The 18,052-nt window shown below is 48.7% G+C and overlaps 1 protein-coding gene and 1 long non-coding RNA gene across 2 annotated transcripts in view; one reads left to right on the forward strand and one right to left on the reverse strand.

Annotated features, from left to right (window-relative positions):
* Positions 1-18,052, reverse strand: part of LOC148669316 (uncharacterized) — a 209,257-nt gene that overhangs the window by 84,984 nt on the left and 106,221 nt on the right. The gene's annotated exons all lie outside the window — the stretch shown is intronic.
* Positions 7,948-16,505, forward strand: LOC148669348 (C-type mannose receptor 2-like). Its single transcript, XM_088632948.1, has 5 exons — positions 7,948-7,984; positions 11,283-11,660; positions 12,553-12,903; positions 13,442-13,530; positions 16,341-16,505. The coding sequence occupies exons 1-5, from the start codon at positions 7,948-7,950 to the stop codon at positions 16,503-16,505; spliced, it is 1,020 nt and encodes a 339-aa protein (XP_088489074.1).

An 18,052-nucleotide genomic window follows, 5' to 3' on the forward strand; every position in this document is an offset into this window, starting at 1 on the left:
CAAATCAACTTCTCTTCGCCCCCGGGGGCTCGTCGCCCGCCGCACCCCTCTCACGTGATAGGGGCTTCCCCCGGCTGTGACGTACTTACCCTACCCCCTTTTCCGCCAACGTCATACCGAAGGTCGCGCTTCGGGCCGCGGCGATGTTGACGGACTGTCTTGTAGCGTGAGAAGGGTTTAAATTTCGACTTAAGGAGTTGGCCATCGTTATATTTCGCGAGGTATCATACGGGGGGAAAAAGAACATTTATATTTATCAACCTACTAGTAATACTGGGTGGATGTCACGTTCCCCAAAGTTCAGTGCCTCTCTCTAATAAAGTAGAAACGCGACATTAAACTCCGTTCGAAACGGGAGAAATCACCAGGACACTATACAACTGACGTCTGGAAAAGAAAAAAAGAACTCCTATTCCCATTTGTAATGACCCCTTCGTGTTTTTCCCGGTGTGCGCTTATCTTTCGGAGACCGTTTCTCTCTGGTGTTGTTTTGCTGTTGGAATTAATGCCGAGGTGACCCTTCTGTGTGGAGTCTGCGTGTTCTCTCCAGCGGGCCGTTTCCTCCACCGCAGGGGCTGGTCGAACCGGGGTCTCCCAATCGTCACAGAAGTGTGTGTCGTTTTGGGTGGTGGTGGGGGGGTGCATCGGGGATACTGCGCCCCGAGGGGGTGACCTCTCACCTTACTCCGGACGAAGGGAGAAGACCTGTACCTTCACGAGTCCGGGTTGTGAAAACTTCTTCTGGCAGTTCAAAACGTTTCGAAGGGACTACAGCGCTACCCTGTTTTCCATTTCTATCGTGTATTATTATACAGTCATAAGTATCTGTACTGATCACAGATCCCCCTCTCACTACCAGGACTGAAGCCCAGTGCAGCACGAATAATAATAATAATTAATAAGTCTGGACCCTCCCCTCAGAGCTCTTCCCAGGTCAGGGGGATCCCCTCCAGCCCCCCTCAGTGTGGAGCCCCCACCTGGATGATGCTCCAGTCTGCTCAGCACACAGCAGCTCCCAGTGGGGAGGAGAGCAGAGGGATGGAGCCAGTTCAGAGAGGGGGGGTGATTAGGAGGCCATGATGGGTCAAGACCAGGGGGGAGTCAGGCCAGGACACTGGGGTAACACCCCTACTCTTCTCCAGAGACACCCCGGGATTGTTAATGAGCACAGAGAGTCAGGACCTCGGTTTGACGTCTCATCAGAAGGACAGCGCCTGTGTACAGTCCAGTGTCCCCCCTCACTATACTGGGGCATCAGGACCCACACAGACCGCAGGGTGAGAGCGCCCCCTGCTGGCCCCACTCACACCTCTCCCAGCAGCAACCTTGGGGGGGGGGGAGGGAACAAACCAAAAGCTAAACAGATTTTTTTTTTAAATTGTTTATTGATGCTTAACAAAAGTCCAGTCCAGTCTGGTGTCCCTCAGCTCCAGTCCAATCCAGTCTGGTGTCCCTCAGCTCCAGTCCAGTCCAGTCTGGGGCCCCTCAGCTCCAGTCCAGTCTGGTGTCCCTCAGCTCCAGTGCAGTCCAGACTGGGGTCCCTCAGCTTCGGTCCAGTCCAGTCTGGGGTCCCTCAGCTCCAGTGCAGTCCAGACTGGGGTCCCTCAGGTTCGGTCCAGCACAGACTGGGGTCCCTCAGCTTAGGTCCAGACTGGGGTCTCTCAGCTTCGGTCCAGCACAGTCTGGGGTCCCTCAGCTTCGGTCCAATCCAGACTGGGGCCCCTCAGCTCCAGTCCAGTCTTGGGCCCCTCAGCTCCAGTCCAGTCCAGTCTGGTGTCCCTCAGCTTCGGTCCAGTCCAGTCTGGTGTCCCTCAGCTTCGGTCCAGTCCAGTCTGGGGTCCCTCAGCTTCAGTCCAGCACAGTCTGGGGTCCCTCAGCTTTGGTTCAGCACAGACTGGGGTCCCTCAGCTTCGGTCCAGCACAGTCTGGGGTCCCTCAGCTTCGGTCCAGCACAGACTGGGGTCCCTCAGCTTCGGTCCAGCATAGTCTGGGGTCCCTCAGCTCCTGTCCAGTCCAATTTGGTGTCTCTCAGCTCCGGTCCAGTCCAGCCTGGTGTCCCTAGGCTCCAGTACAGTCGTCTGGTGTCCCTCAGGTCCGGTCCAGTGCAGTCCAGTCCAGATCTTAGCAGGCACAGAACCAGGAAAGGAACCTGGAAAGAATATTGTTATTGCAGGTGTTAGGGACATAGACACTGACGTCACCATGACATCAAACAGCAAGAGGAGACTCCTCCTTGAATCACAGACATGACCGGGCGGCGCCCCCCTGTCTGCTTACCTGCACCTCCTCTTCCTCTTCTTGTCCTTGCCGGCAGCCTGCTCCTCCTCTCCCTCGCTCTTCCTCTCCTGAGCTACGGTCTCCGCTGCCTCCATCGGCTCGTCCTGATCTTCTGTCTCCACTGACACGCAGCTCAGGGACTTCAAAAAGACGCAACAGCGCTTCTGAAGCAGAGACAGGAGGGTCACGTTCAGAGTCAAACTGGACACCCCAGGACATGAACACTGCACTGAGAGAGAGGGGCTCATACAAACACACTGACTGGACACTCCAGGACATGAACACTGCACTGAGAGAGAGAGGGGTTCATAGAGACACCCTGACTGGACACTGACTGGACACTGGACAGGAGTAAAGAGAGGATCAGAGCATTACCCACCTTCTTTTTCTTCTGTCTCACAGGAGGTGCTGATTGGACCTCCTCCAGCTGGAGTCCGAGGAGGGAGAGAGGGGGCAGGAGAGGGACAGCACAGGGAGAGAAAGAGAGAGACAGGTGAGTCAAGTGTCCCAAGAGCACAGAGACTCTGCTGAGATTACACTCGCAGTGAGTAAGCCTGGGTGTAGCCCACTAATACTGACCCACTGGACACCACAGGACAGAGAGGAGGAGGAGGAGAGAGACACACTGCCTGGACACCACAGGACTGAGAGGAGGAGGAGAGAGACACACTGCCTGGACACCACAGGACAGAGAGGAGGAGGAGAGAGACACACTGACTGGACACCACAGGACAGAGAGGAGGAGGAGAGAGACACTGACAGACAGGGCTGAAAGATAGAGAGACACTGAGACCCAGGGACAGACAAGACGGCGAAACTCCACCACAGACAGGACAGGAGGCAGGGTGGGACCAGCACTGACCTCCTTCCTCTCTCCTGCCGGAGGAGCTGTCTCCACTTCCTCTTCCTCCTGCAAGTCAAGAGACAGGCTGAGAGAGAGACGGGCTGGTGGGACATCGGCGAACAGAGCTGAAGGCAGAGAGCCGGGGAAACAGGCCCAGCTGGGACAACGCAGGACAGACAGAGAGACAGACAGAAAGGAAGGAGAGAGAGACACAAAGATGAAGGCACAGAAAGACAGCAGGCAAAGAGAAAGATTGAAATTGAGGGACAAACAAACCAAGAGAGAGAGAGGAAGGAGAGAGAGAGACAGAGATCGAGGGACAGACAGACTGACAGACGGGGCTAAAAGAGAGAGACAGATTGGCAGGGACAGACAGACAGCAGGACGAGAGAGAGACAGAGATCGGGGGACAATAATTTGGTTTTGAAATTTATTCTGAAAATATACAATCATTCACTCCTGAAAAATATCGAGTTCAAATTATACATTATGTACAATATTGTAATCAACATATGGCTTATCATCAAAAATAAAAAAAAAACTGTACTGGGGGACACAGCTGGCTGTGGTGTTCTGGACAGAACACACTGAGGTCCAGTTTCCACCTCCTGCAGGATCAAACAGCACCTCCACTGGCTCTCCAGTGAACAGAGGGACAGACAGAGAGGCTTCAGGCTGCAGGGTGACAATGTCTCTGTGAGCTGAAAGACAATCAGGACAGAGGATGATATAAGAACACACTCTGTCAAGAATATAGAGCACTCTAGTGACCCTACTGTAGACCTGCTTACCACCCACAGTGACGATCACAGTGCTGATACTGCTTCCCATAAGGTCCCTCACTGTGTAGTTGCCCTGATCAGCTGGAGTGAGGGAGCGGAGTGTCAGAGAGCTGTTCTGCACTGACACTCACTGTTCGTACCTGGGGCCAGGGAGCCCTGCGCTGCTCAGTAAGACTATACGAGACTGGACAGATCCTGCAGGATCAAACAGCACCTCCACTGGACCAGCAGTGTGGAGGAGGAGAGACAGAGAGGCACCAGGCTGCAGGCTGTGGACTTCTGAGTGAGCTGGAAAGGGACAGGTAGAAACACGTTGAATATTTAGTTTTACAACAATACCTTGAGTTTGGACTGCGATCAGCTTCATTTTGTATTTCAGCTGTGAAAATGCAATTTCAAAAATGCACGCCCCAGTCATGTTAGGTTCAAGTTACAGTTGCATCACAACTCAATACATTTGCAATTCACTTCAAATGTTGTTTTTGTTTGATCCAGTCTGTCCTCACCTAAAGGAGATACTTACTTTTAACACCTTTTATTTCTTCTGGGAGGTTAACTGGCTTCTGAGATAATTGTTCCTGGTGTTTGTGTTGTGTATGCCTTACAATGGAGGGGTGAGAAATAATGGACTTATTACATTATAATGAATAATAATTGCTTACACTTATATAGTGCTTTTCTGGACACTCCACTCAAAGCGCTTTGCAGGACATGGGGACTCCCCTCCACCACCACCAATGTGCAGCATCCACCTGGATGATGCGACGGCAGCCATAGTGCACCAGAACACTCCCCACACACCAGCTATCAGTGGGGAGGAGAGCAGAGTAATGAAGCCAATTCATAAATGGGGGTTATTAGGAGGCCATGATTGGTAAGGGTCAATGGGAAATTTGGCCAGGACACTGGGGTAAAACCCCTACTCGTTTCGAGAAACACCCCGGGATTTTTAATGACCACAGAGTGTCAGGACCTCGGTTTTACGTCTTATCCGAAGGACGGCGCCAGTTTACAGTCCAGTGTCCCCATCACTAGACTGGGGCATTAGGACCCACACAGACCGCAGGGTGAGCACCCCCTGCTGGCCCCATTAACACCTCTTCCAGCAGCCACCTTAGTTATTATTGTCGAGAAGGAAAGAATATTAGGAACATGAAAAGCCTGAATGTCTTAAATGCATTTTTTATACTGAAACAGAGAGGCACACACACGTCATTACAAACGCACACCCGCACAGAGACGTCCTCAAGCGCCTTGTTCACAATTATGGGCTCCAACAGGAACAAAAAACGCCAGCCTGACAACTCGAGCATTCAAACCAAGAACCCAACACGTACTCACGTTGGCAGCCTCTGCAGAAAAGCATAAAGAACCACAAGCCTTCTCTATTGGGAGGAAAAACACACACTCCCTCTCTCACACTCCTGATTTCCTTAAATAGCTCATTCTTCATCTCTGGCTCCTACATACAGTATAGCAGCGCTCAGTCTGCTTTGAATAAGCCATAAATCCAAGATTTGTTTAATCTGTTCCTCTTGTCTAGGCCTAGATCTGCTTTTCATAAAAGAGCTGTTTGCATAAATAGCTAGGGTTACAGCTGAAGACACCAGCTTCATCCCCCAGTGTGTTATACATCGGGAGCAAGAGAAGAGGGCCAGGCCGTGCCTTTTCATAAATGTTTCTTCTGAAAAGTCAGTTTCTCAGAGGCAGATTTAGCCCCTCATGCATTGTAGAGAGATAGACACGCCCGCGCGCGCACAGTTAGAGCTGCACCCTCACACAGAGTCAGACCCGCACAGACACGTCCTCTTGTTTAAACAAATACACAAACCTGACGGCGCTCACAATGATCCAGACACACACACACACACACACACACACACACACACACACACACACACACACACACACACACACACACGACATCAGTAGTCACTCTCGCACACTGGACCCCAGCTCAGTCCTCACCTCCAGCTCCTGCAAACCGCTTCGAACAAACTGCATTAAGAAAATTAGGTTGTGTTCCGGTAGCAGGCCATCCTGGGCACCAGTGTGAGTTACACACTCATTTGTAAAAGCCCTTCCGCATCGTCGGGCATGCTTCACAGTGCTGGACCTGGGGTGTGGGTGCTGTCTGTGTGGAGTTTGCATATTCTCTCCCTGGTCTGTGGGGGTTTCCTCCAGGTGCTCCAGTTTCCACCCACAGTCCAGGGACAGGCTGCCACTTTCACTGGGCAGTGCACCGTCGCCGTGGCAGCATGGTGGGTCGGATCTGATTTCAGTCTTTATTTCCTTTTTTAGAGATCTTGTAACCAGTACCTGTTAACTGCCACGACGGACAGGGAAATGCGTCATCACTGTACATCCTCTTACCTCCTGTGGCAAAGGGCAGCTGATGAAGCTTTGTGCTCGCCGGATCATGGCAATCGCCTCTCCACCCTGATCCTGGCTCAGCACAGGGCACCTGGGTTCACTCCCTTCAGACGAAAGAGACTCAGTTCCTCCAGCCTGTCAGTGTGGGACACACCCTTCAGACTGAAGAGAATCAGTTCCTTCAGACTAAAGAGTACTTTCAGCCTGTCAGTGTACCTTTGATGGACGGGGTACCAGGCCATCAAAGGGTACTAACCACTGTACCAGAACCGTGCCACCGTCTGACTTCTAAACAGTGTAAACTAATTTTCTGAAATAATCGGCTGAAACTTTGTTGCAACACCTTCTTTGTTGACAATGTTTTGTCTTTGTCGTATTGGTTTTGCTGGTCCCTGACCGTAAGAAAACACATTTACCCCCCCCCCCCAGTGGATATAAATCCAAACCTCGAGCAGCAGATGAAATTGATTTGCCAGGGATTTAAATTAAAATGATCCCAAAGTAAAGCAGAGAGACTGATTTGCCTAGGCACCTGGCACGGGATGGGGGGAGTCCGATTTGAATATTGTCCTTGCAGAGAACCAATTAGATTGGGCCTCGCTAAGCCCGAATGGTTTCCATGGGGACCGCAGCTGGGTGATCCGAGGAAAGACCGAGGGCTGTACAGGCCTGGAAACAGTCCGCGTCTACCCAGCGTCCCCGGCGGGTCGGAGACAACCCCGCATCCAGAGGGGAGAAGAACGGTGAGTGGTGACTAAACTAGAGGGGAAAATAAATGTCGGGGAGCAACGCAAATCGAGAAAGAATTACAGAAGTGCAAAGTTTCAGAAACACTGTGTAGGAATGAGTGACCTGTTAGGAAATCCCGATGTTATTGTTTCAGGGTGTGGAGGGAGCTTTTAACGGTTATAGGGAAATTTCAGGACATTTTAAAGATTGTAAATGTCCAAACCTGCGAGAAATGTAAGCCTTGTTCATTTGAGAGTCTGGGAACGTTTTAGCGCGTAGGGTACCCAGCGTACCGACAGGGCTCAAAAAGAGTGTTTATTTCACTGTAGCCCGCAGTGCGACCTGTTTTGAAGAGGGAGTGGTCAGTTGCTTTATTTGAGTAATTGGCTCTGCCTTAAGTGAAACTGTACCAGTCAAGCAATGTTGACCCAGGGAGAACCTGATGAGAAAGATGATAAATGATCAGCTTCTCCTTTATTTACATGATAACACCTTGCTTTAAGTCACTGCTTATCCAGTGAAAACAAAATCAGTGTCTCTGTGGCTCAGGCTCTGCGCCTGGGGCTGGAAGGGTTTGTCGGTTCAAGTCCCGCAGCTGGCAGAGGTATCCTACTCATTTGGGCCCCTGAGCAAGGCCCTGAACCCCAGCTGCTCCAGGGGTGCCGTATAAATGGCCGACCCTGCGCTCTGACCCCCAGCTTCTCTCTCCCTGTCTGTGTGTCTCATGGAGAGCAAACTGGGGTCTGCGAAAAGAAAAATTCCTAATGCAAGAAATTGAATATGGCCAATAAAAGTGATCTGATCTTATCAACTGAGGGCCACAGGACCTATTCTGGCAAGCAAAGGGCACTAGGCAGGCTACATCCTGGACAGCTCTATCACAGGTCTTGGTAAATTGATCACGTATTATGTCTTTATTATGTTTGTCGCCGACCCGCAGTGATGGCTAAGAAGGCATGCCTCACCTTGATCGTCTCAGGTTAGTGTGTCCTTTTTTCATTTGTGTTTACTAACCCCAAACCTCTGTTTGGAATGATGATGTTACATTACTGCACAGTATTCAAGTTCAAGTTCATTGTCATTATATTCATATACAGGTATATGGTATAACGAAAAGCTATTTAGCTAGCTCTCAGATGATAAGTAATACAAAAAAACAACAATTCAATTGTATAACAAACGAAAGACAGAGACAACAAGCAGTGTGCAAAAACAACAACAGGAAATGTGCAAAACAACATCAGATGTGCAAAAACATTCATCAACAGAATGAAATAAAAGGATAGAAATTATGGGGAGTGAGCTTTTTGACATGTAAGGTAGAGGTAGATTTCAATGTGTGTTTGAGTTTTTGGTAAGAAAGAAGGCACTGTGAGGTTCAGATCATAGGTGAGAGGTGAGGTGAGAGTGAGAGAGGCTGGGAGTTTAATAGTTTAATAGTGCAGGGGTAAAACTGTCTCTGAGTCTGGTAGTCCGGGCCCGAATGCTCCGGTACCGTTTTCCAGATGGTAGAGGGTCATACAGTCTGTAGCTGGGGTCTGTGGGGGTCTTTGATGATGCTTAGAGCTTTCCTCAGGCACCATCTGTCATCAATGTCCTGTATAGATGGGAGGGCAGCCCCAGTATGTGAACAGAACTGGGTCACCAGCTCTCTGTAACTATCTGAAACACAACGACGGTTACTTATCGACAGATACTTTATTGATCCCGTGAGGGGAAATTGCAGTGCGACAGCAGCACTGTCAACACAGCGACAGTGTAACGAAATGATACAACAATACAACAACACAATCCAATCAGTACAGTCAGTGAGAAGTGCACTAAGAAGAGTTGCTCACAGTCGAGAATATACAAAAAGCAAGCCAGAACAGTACACAAAAAAGTTGTATTGCACAATGTAAATATATTGCATATATATTGTATATATATTACAATATATTGTAAATATATTGCGTCCCTGGCATGTATTGCACAAACAACAATTGTAAACGGGGAAAAAACCCAATGGAAGCAGAGAGTTTACTGTTAAGTCCAAAACCAGGTCAGTGCCAGTGCTACCCCTGCCCAGACACACAGTGGATAAGTGGTACAGTCTGATGGCAGAAGGCACGAATGACCTCCTGTAGCGTCCCCTGTCGCACCGCGGTTGGATCAGCCTGTTGCTGAATGTGTTCTTCTCACAAGTGTGTCATAGAGGGGAGATGGGAGATGTCCATGATGGCCTGTAATGATTTTCCTGGAGCACCTTTTTGGAGTTCTCCAGTAAAGAGGCAAAGAAATATGTGTGGAGCTTCATTCAAATACACCGTTTGCTCCTGCTTACTTGTTTACTTTATTTAGAATTGGTCACAAATGTATATAGTGTCATAGGGAAAAAAAACGGTGAACGGTTGTAGACAGTTTGCCAAGGTTAATTTATGGCTGGTTTTAAAAAAATTGATTATATACAGTACATGTATTGTAATCTCCTCATGTGGGCTTTTTCTCTCCTTTCCAATTTGGACCAGCGGAGATGGAAGATAAAAAGAGGTTTATTCAGACCTCTGAACTTCGGTGTTGAAAGGGCCAGTGCCTCGGTCCAGTCAATCCAGGGGTCTGTGACTCTGGTCCAGTCAGTACAGGGCTCTCTGATCCTGACCCAGGGAGAGCTCAGGTCTAGTGAATCTTATAGGTCACCCTGAATCACCGGTTTTATTTATGTTTGTTCCCATTGATTCCTCAGTTACTTAATTGTACAGACCACCTGTTTAATTGATTGTTCTCAAGGTGATCCAGGCCTTTATTAATTGATCAAAGCACTGTTATTTACTCCTGGTCCTGCAGCATGACAAGTAAATTTATATGAGTGAGAGACTTGTAACAGCGCCAATCGACTCTAATTACATGAAGAGTGTATTCAAGCCATTAAGAGTCCAGGAAAGGACATCAATATGTCCTTTGATTATAAGGTTTGTGAGGAGAGGTTGGAGTTTCTGCAAAGAGTTTTGCACATTTACTTTTTCTGTTGGGGGTACAGTCTCTTTCTGCAGGATCAAGATGGCTAACCTCTCATAAGCACTTGGCTCACCTGGATAGATCCTTTTCAGTCAGTTAACTGGGTTTCATTTGACCTATAATGACTGGAGTGGTTGAACCCTGGGTTCAGAGGTGGTATGTCCCTCCAGTTCATGTGTGTTTCTTATAGGTTTGCCCCAGTTTCCTCCCACAGTCCAGAGACATGCTGGAGGGTCAATTGGCTTCTGGAGAATTTGCCCTGATGTGAGTATGGGCGTATCTGTGCCCTGCAATGGGCTGGTGTCCCTGGGTTAACGTAGTCATTCATCTGTCCTGCCTTGTGCCTGTGGCTTATGGCTCGCCCACATTGTTTCGAGGATGCAAACGACTCATCAGCATAAACACCTCAGTCTTTTCCCTGAGTCGCCTCCCTGAGTTTTGCATCGAAAGTTTGTTTTCCCTGCCTGCACGCTGGTTTAAATCATTTGAATTTCATTTGCTGCCCGCTTCTCGGCCTCCGCTAATCCCTCTGTATCGCCTGCGATCGTCTGCGGTCTGGACTGGTCCGCTCATCTGGACCTGAGCAAAGTACAGAAATGACTGGGGGGCCGATTGCTCATCAAGAAACCTGTGGCCACCAGCCTACCAACTCAGAGGTTGTACCTCCTTAGACCGATTATCATCTGGTCTTGTTGATGCTGTTGCTTTGTGCCAATTTATCGTTCCGGCCGACTATTATATCAGAGGTGCTCTTGATTATATGATATTCCATCTGCCCACCTGTTCCACCTCATCCAGTTCAGGGTGGTGGCACAGCCAGAGCTTATTCCAGTAAACAGCAGGCACAAGGAGTGGTACTCCATCACAGGGCACACACACTCACACCCACACTAACTCTCCCAGACGTCAGTGAATATATCAGCATGCCTTTCGACTGGGGAGGAGACTGGAGCTCCCAGAGGAAACCTAGTGTGAGCACAGTGTTGAATATACAAACCAGACCAGAAGCAGAGCTGAACCCAGCGTCCCAGTGCTGAAAAACTGCAGTGCTCTAGCCCCTGTGCCACTTCACAGTGCATGGGCAGACCCATTTGAAATTCTCCCCCAGGGAAGACGAAACCACTCAAAACGACAGCCACAATTGTCGGGTTGATAAGTTCCGGGCCAATCCCTGACCGGATTTGCTTCTCCAATGTGTTGGCCCGTCATGGGCTGGCTTGGCCAGGCATCGCGAGCTGATCACCCACTGCTCCTAAGCCTCAACCTTGCCTCCCGCGTTTCAGGCCTCTGGGCGTTGGCCTCACCTCACCGCTACCACTTTGTGAGCAAGCACAGGACGTGGGCTGGGGCTCGGGAGTACTGCAGGGGCCAGTACACGGACATGGCTACCGTGAGCGGGCCAGCCGACCTGGAGCAGCTCCTCGACAACGCCGAGCCGGTCACCGACTTCGCATGGATCGGCTTGTACTACGTCTGGGACCTGTGGCAGTGGTCCCTTGGGGGGGACTACCTCTACGGCGCGGGGAGGTCTGCTTTCACCAGCTGGTATGAGGGAGAACCGAACAACTACGGGGGCAAGGAGAACTGCGTGGCGATGATCAGCAGCGGGTTGTGGGCTGATCGCTCTTGCACTTTCACGAGGTATTCCGTTTGCTATCAAGGTAAATGTCCCATGAGTCTTTTACGGTCTTTCTCGCACGAATACTGAATGTGTAGTCATAATAATGCAGCCATATCACCCTGCAACTCACAACTGGCAACCCACTGAAGCTAAACAGGTGTGAGTCTGGTCAGTACCTGGATGACCTCCTGGGAAAAACTAAGGTTGCTGCTGGAAGAGGTGTTAGTGGGGCCAACAGGGGGCGCTCACCCTGCGGTCCATGTGGGTCCTTATGCCCCAGTTTAGTGACGGGGACACTATACTGTAAACAGGCGCTGTCCTTCGGATGAGATGTAAAACCGAGGTCCTGACTCTCTGTGGTCATTAAAAATCCCAGGGATTTGGCCAAATTTCCCATTGGCTCTTACCAATCATGGCCTCCTAATAAACCCCATCTATGAATTGGCTTCTTTGCTCTGCTCTCCTCCCCACTGATAGCTGATGTGTGTGGAGCGTTATGGCGCACTATGGCTGCTGTCGCATCATCCAGGTTTGGCTGCACATTGGTGTTGGTGGAGGGGAGTCCCCATTACCACTAAAGCGCATTGAGTCGAGTCCAGAAAAGCGCTATATAAGGAGCGGTTAGCGTCACTTCCTCGCGGCACCAGGGCCCTAGGTTCAAATCCTGGGGTGGAGAGGTGGAGATTGCATGTTCTCCCCATGTTCGCGGGGGTTTCCTCCAGGTGCTCCAGTGTCCCCCACAGTCCAACTGAATTGGACTGTGGGGGACACTGGACACTGGTGGGTGAATTGGCTGCTGGGAATGTCTGACCCTAGGGCTTGTGTCTGCATGCGGTGGACTGGCGTCCCATCCAGGTGGTATCCTGCCTGTTGCTTGCTGAGGCTGCTCTGTGACCCTCAACCAGACTAATGACTGGGGTTCACTTCTTCAGGGGGGGAAGGCGCAGCCGATCAATACTTCCTGGTGGCTGAGGCCAAGAACTGGACAGAAGCCCTGACGTTTTGCAGAGAACATTACACCGACCTGACCCGGGTGAGGAGCCAGAGCGAGAATGAGTTAGTAAGAGTCACGGCCGGAGGCAGGGAGGTCTGGATCGGGCTGTTCACCGAGCCCTGGAAGTGGTCCTATGGGGACGTCTCCGCTTTCCGCCCCTGGTACGAGGGGGAGCCCAACAATTATGGTGGCATTGAGAGCTGTGGCGCTGTGAATCTGCAGGGGAGCGCGAGAGGCTCCTGGAATGACTATTATTGCAATACCACCTATGCGTTCTTCTGCTACAGTGGTAAGTTATTGCGGGGCCACTTTGACAGCCTTATAGGGGTAAACTTGCGGGGAACATCGCCGGCACTTCGCTCTCTGCGACTGCTTGTCCAGTTTGCGCTTGTGGTGGCCCAGAGTCGGTCCCAGGGTGCACTGGGTGCAGTGGTTAGCATTGCTGCCTCGTATTGCCTGAGCTCTGGGTTCAGTCTGCATGGAGTTTGAATGTTCTCCTTGTTTTTGCGTGGGTTGCCTCCTGCAGTCCAAAGACATGCTGGTAGGTTTTGAATTACCTCCTGGGCAAAATTAGCTGTGGTGTGTGCCCTGTGACGGACTGGCATTACTTACAGGGTGAGCCCTGCCTTGCACCTGTTGCTTGCTGGGATAGACTCTGGAGCCACCTCCGGAGCACCAGTCTTTTGTAATATTGTAAGTGATGTTTCGACGTCCTTGACCATATAACTGTCCCTCAGACCAGGCAGGTTGAATCACTTAATGCTCCTTCAGAATGGGGTTTGCCTCTTTTATTGTCTTCTATGCTGTTTTCATCCTTTCCTCCGCAGGGAAGAGGTTGGTGCTGAGAGTGAAGATATTAATGGACTCGGAAGTGAATCCTAATGACCCAGATGTTAAGGACTGGCTTCTGGTCCAGGTATAGGAAATCGACTGCTAGTTTGTGTCAGTGTGCATAGGTGGCTTTCCATATTCCAGGTTCCTCATAAAGAAGAAACGAAGAAAATCATACTGTTGGAGCTGCAGTGGACAAAAAAGATCTTCCAGTCAATGCTATGCATAATGAGCCACACATTGCAATGTTATACAGAAATCAGAAACACACTCAATCAAAATGGTTGTCACACATTACACGCAGTGGGTTCCTACCAATATGAGTCATTACCGGGGATTTTCTTTGGTTGAAAAAAAGCATTTTAGTAGTTTCTTCCAAAATCTACTAACAAGGAAACAATCAGATGAATATAAAGGGATAGTGTACTTATTATTGTAGTGTTACCTCACCTGGCTGGGGAAATCATCTGTGAAGAATGAGCCAGGGAGGCAGCCGCAAGGGTGAAGTTGGGGTGGAGGGAGGAGAGCAAGAGAAAATGAGCACAGAGCTATGGACAGACTGGGAGGATTTATAAACTGGGGAGTAGAACTGTTTAATAAACACCATACAAAACAAACACAAAACACTATTACCTTCGTTTTGGCATTTTGCATTAAGGGTGCATATGAATAGACACAAAAATACAGGGTGGAGTTATAGAGTTGTAGTATCCTCTTACAAGGCACCAGTAATGTAGGGGTCACACATCTACTGGGACAATTCTTAATTGTAGCCGTAAGTCACAAAATGATTATTTTCATGGTATTCGAATCCAACCTTGCGGGATAACTCAAACAACGCACACACACGGGTATTAATACACAAGAATACATTTATTAATACATAAAATGTGCATATAAACATAACAGATCTTATCGAGAGCGTTAGCAGAATACAAAAGGTATATATTCAATCACGAAGAGTTACCAATACCAAGAGGACATACGTTCAGTATATCATTCATTTAGACTGTTTCGCAAGTGAACTTGGTTACAACTTCTACACTAGATACTCAAAACAAGTACATCACTCATAGGAATTAAATGGCTATCAACTGCGGTTGAGGTAACAATTGAATTCAAAAGCTGTAATGCAGAATGTTGAATACTCATCCAATCTGCGTGGAGTCAGATCTCCTGCAGACACAAGGAAGCAAAGGCAGGCTTGTTGCTGTCCAATCCACTCTCTCTGGCTCGGTGCCAGGCAGTGGTGCTGCTTGCGACGTGGTGAGAGAGATTTCTACTGCGATGCTCTAGCAGGGGGCTCTCTGAAGACCGGCTAGTTAGTTCTGGCTTACTAGCAAAGTTTGTGCACAGGAGAAAAATGACTGTGGGTCCCAGCAGGTCAGGAAGAAGACTGGTTCGTTCGTGATGAAGCGCTAGTTCTGAATAGTGATTCAGCTGAATAGCATCAGCAGCAAGCCTCCAACCTGTTCACGAGGCTTGCTGCTGATGCTAACCTCGGGTGGAGGTTTCGCGCTGGCTACCTCTGTTCTCAACTCTTAGAACAAAGGAAAGTCCTGCACTCGGACACACTGGCCGTTACGTGGTGGTCCGGGCTGAGTCTGAGGATGTTCAAGTGGAGCCCTGAGGCTGAATGTCCAGCAGGCGCACTGCGAGAATGTCCTGCGCTTGGAAACTGTGTTCCCTTGGGAACTGTTCTGCGCTTCCCAACTGTTCTACCCTGAGAACCGGTTCACAGGCTCTCTGTGTTGCCTGTTTTTACCTGGAGGAACTGCAGGTTGTTCATTGGTTGAAAGTTTCATGGGCATCAGAGACCCACATGGGGTTAACCTGCCCTACCAGTTCCTGATTGGCTGATGATGAGTAAACATGTCCTCTGACCTTAGAGTCATAAACCAACTTTGAATTACACTTTCCCTTGGAATCTCAGACTTTTAGGCGCCAGAATTGAGATTATTAAGGTTGCTGGAGAATCTCAGGAATTGGGGAGCTGTTCCTTATCAGGACACTCTATCAGCAAGGGAAACACCTTAATTGTGAACCAAATGGAGTGGCCTCAAGCACCACTGAGATGAAGGAGAGAAGGACTGGCAAGGGAACAGAAAACTTAATTCCTGTATTTGAATAAGCCTCGCCGCTACAGAGTTAATAGGGGCTTTAAACTGGAATGTAAGAGAGAGAATACTGTAGATCATGCTTGCGGTTATATCGAAGCGCTGACGTTTCCCTTGCTGGCTTTGTTTATTATGTCATGCCTGCTCACGTCGGATTGCTCGAAGACCCTCCCGAGTAACCACAGCAACCGACATGGCCACCTGTCAATCACCCAGTTGCCATGACAGTGCAATCAGGTGGAAGATCAGTTCCACCTGCTCACAGTTAGCCATCACCTGCCTCCTAATCCAAGTATATTGACGATCAGCCCTCACATGGCATCACTTCCTCGCTAAGTCTTAGGGAGTTCAGGCTTGAGCCTTGGCGTTCCTTAGTCAAGTTTTTCTAGATGCTTTGACCCCGTTTCCCTCGACCTCGCTCTTGGATCGCACTTGTGTTTGCTCCTTGGCATTGAAGATTTCTCGCTTCAACTTTGTCTCTTAGCTGCTTCGCTTGGGTATCTATCGGCTCCGGGCTTTGCCTTTTTTCGACATCGCCTCTCTGGCTGCCTCCATGCTTTGTTCTGCGACTTCGAATCCTGCTATGTCCCTTGCTCACTCCAGCTTCCGCCTCCCACTACAGACCACTATCACCCGCCACAGGCGGTGTCTGCTGCTGCTTCCCTGTTTCGCCCAGCGATTGCTTCCTCCCCACCGCGAAAAGACTGCAGCTCTCATTCAGGAAGACATACCGAGCCCAATTTCTGACGCGGGCGCTGTGGTGCTGTTCCCTCTGCAGCTGACGAGAGAGCTGTCCAAGCACACCGAGCTGAGAAACACCAGCCTGCGCTGGAGCCAGGAGGACAATGGCGTGGTGTTCTCGAAAGAGGAGGAAGACGGTGAGATGCTTAAGCAGCACAGCCTTGCCGTCGTGCGTTCTGAAAGCTGGGTAGTTCATCAGTGATGTGCTTGCTCCGCAGGGCAGTGCCACCCCATGGGAGACTGAGTGTCAGAAGATCAGTCTGCACAGGATTTCTCTGGGCAGTGTGAAACACAAAACGCCACTGGCGACAGACCGACATCAAACTTCAAATACTGTAGCATTTATATTAAGGTTCAATATATATGGATATGTATTTTAATATTTTCTTTATAAGTGATTCTTAAACATGAAGGTCTGGTCTCAGTACAGTGAAAATTCGTTGAGAGTTGTTTAATGAATGTATATATATTATCACATTTAAATGTAGTAGTATTATTAAAGTCCAAGGAAATACTATTTGAGAATTGTTTGCTTTGGTGTTTTTATCTTTTATGTTTGGAAGGGAACATTTGATAAACCTTACTGGGCAACTTGACTTTCTGACCAGCTGCTGAAAAGTTGGGTTTCAAAGTTTAAAAGAGAATGAAAATGGTTGGTCGGTTGATGGTGGAAGCCATTGAAGCCACAGATCAGAACAGGTGGACTTACAGTAAGTGGAATATGATTAAACGTCAGATTTTCAATTTTGACAGTTTAGAGGCTAACAATAGACTAAACAGATTATGAACATCTATTCTACACGGGGGGGGGGGGGGGGGGGACAGTGGGATCTTTGTAAATTATTCCATGTATTATAAGTACATGTGTACAGAACAAACACTGAGCTCTAATAAGCTGAATTGTCTATTGGTATCATTAACGTTTCATATGTTCTTAAGTAATTTGATTTGTTATAAATAATAATAATTGCTTACACTTATATAGCGCTTTTGTGGACTCTCCACTCAAAGCTCTTTACAGGTTAATGGGGATCCCCTCCACCCCCTTGTGAGCAGGGTGACAGCTGATCCACTGTGAGAGCGGAGGGAGTGTCTCCCTCTACTGCACGGACACCGGAATTCCTGGTTAAGCCGCACTTCCTTAGTGACCGTTGCTATGCACGACTTTCGTTTTTTTTTATTGCAACAACAAAAATTAATACAGTACAAACAATAATACATATAACATATAACACCAATAACACATTCAGGGGCTACAATCTGTAATACAATTGCACTTGACAAAAAAAAAAGACTGAACAAGATAAAAAAAGATCAGGTCCACACAGCTTTCACGTTCTTACATTTAGAAATACTTAATTGTAGATAACACCCTTACGTCTGTTTTAAACTTTTTAAACATGGGTCTCAGACCATTTAATTTTATCTATTTAAAAACGCGTAGTATTAATGATTTAAAAGGAACATACTTCAAGGAACTTCTTGAAGGAGACATACTGTATATATCTGTGCATACTCAGGGTTATAGTGCTACTTAATCACGCTGGCATGTAGGGAATAAATACTGGATTATAGTGACCATGCAGCTTGGTGTCGGTCACCAGAGTAATTAAACGCAGCAGTAATTGGCTTTGCTCCTAACAAGGCTGTCAAGAGAGGATCGAGGCTGTCAGGGTTGAATAAATCTGGAATGTACCTGCTCAATATCTGAGGATGGAACTGCAGGGGACTTTGATGGGCATAAGACAT

This window comes from Lepisosteus platostomus, chromosome 5 (assembly GCF_059453375.1).
Source record: "Lepisosteus platostomus isolate fLepPlt1 chromosome 5, fLepPlt1.hap1, whole genome shotgun sequence".
Taxonomy (NCBI): domain Eukaryota; kingdom Metazoa; phylum Chordata; class Actinopteri; order Semionotiformes; family Lepisosteidae; genus Lepisosteus; species Lepisosteus platostomus.